The sequence below is a fragment of the Charadrius vociferus genome, unplaced genomic scaffold (genome assembly GCF_000708025.1).
Source record: "Charadrius vociferus isolate BGI_N301 unplaced genomic scaffold, ASM70802v2 scaffold263, whole genome shotgun sequence".
NCBI lineage: Eukaryota > Metazoa > Chordata > Aves > Charadriiformes > Charadriidae > Charadrius > Charadrius vociferus.
The window spans coordinates 1,518,005-1,519,162 of record NW_009647769.1 but is presented as its reverse complement, the minus strand read 5'-3'; the positions used below and the strand labels follow the sequence as shown (position 1 = coordinate 1,519,162).

General features: G+C 53.7%; 1 protein-coding gene across 1 annotated transcript in view; it reads left to right on the top strand.

Annotated features, from left to right (window-relative positions):
* The first annotated feature begins 289 nt into the window (after positions 1 to 289).
* RNASEH2B (ribonuclease H2, subunit B) overlaps positions 290 to 1,158 on the top strand; it is a 41,188-nt gene continuing 40,319 nt past the window's right edge. The window contains 1 exon segment of the mRNA XM_009882390.1: positions 290 to 418. Within this exon segment, the coding sequence (XP_009880692.1) occupies positions 290 to 418 (129 nt within the window).

Below are 1,158 nucleotides of genomic sequence, written 5' to 3'. Positions count from 1 at the left end.
GCCCTGTCAGGCAGCACCACTGAGAAGGGCCCGGCTCCATCCTCTTTACTCCCCCCATGACGTATTCATGTACATGGATGAAGATCCCCTCTGAGTCTTCCCTCCTCTGGGCTGAAGAGCCCCAGCTTTCAGCCTTTCCTCACGTCAGATGTCCAAATCTGTTAATCACCTCTGTGGCCCTGCATTTCTGCCTTTTGGTCCAAACTCATCACACCCAATCGAAGCTGTGCCCCCACTTCAAGACAGAGCTTTCAAGAGAGGTGCCGCCTCCTGCCGGGGGCCGGTGGCGATGGGGCAGTGGTGGGCCCCACTCAGCCATGGCCGCCTGAGCACTCTGCCACAGAACTCTGCAAAACGGCCCCCTCCCGGCCTGCGATGGGACAAGTTAATAGGAAGCCTCTACCTGCCAGCCCTCAGGGTGTGAGGGGGAAGACGTGTAGAATCAAAGAATTGTCTTGGTTGGAAGGGACCTTTAAGATCATTGAGCCCAACCATAAACCTAACACTATCAAACCCACCACTAAACCATGTCCCTCAGCACCACGTCTACCAGTCTTTTAAATACCTCCAGGGATGGCGACTCCAACGCCTCCCTAGGCAGCCTGTTCCAATGCTTGATAACCCTTTCAGTGAAGAAATTTTTCCTAATCCAATCTAAACCTCCCCTGGCACAACTTGAGGCCATTTCCTCTTGTCCTATTGCTTCTTACTTGGGAGAAGAGACCAACCCCCACCTGGCTGCAACCTCCTTTCAGGTACCTGTAGAAAGTAATAAAGTGTCTCCACAGCTTCCTTTTCTCCAGGCTGAACAACCCCAGTTCCCTCAGCTGCTCCTCATAACACTTGTTCTCCAGACCCCTCACCAGCTTTGTTGCCCTCCTCCGGACACACTCCAGCACCTCAATATCCTTCTTGTAATGAGGAGCCCAAAACTGAACACAGTATTTGAGGTGGGGCCTCACCAGTGCCAAGTGTACAGGGAAACAATCACTTCCCTAGTCATGCTGGCCTCACCATTCCTGATAGAGGCCAGGATGCCACTGGCCTTTTTGGCCACCTGGGCACACTGCTGGCTCATCATCAGCCAGCTGTCAACCACCAGCCCCAGGTCCTTTTCTGCCAGGCAGCTTTCCAGCCACTACAACCCCAACCCGTAGT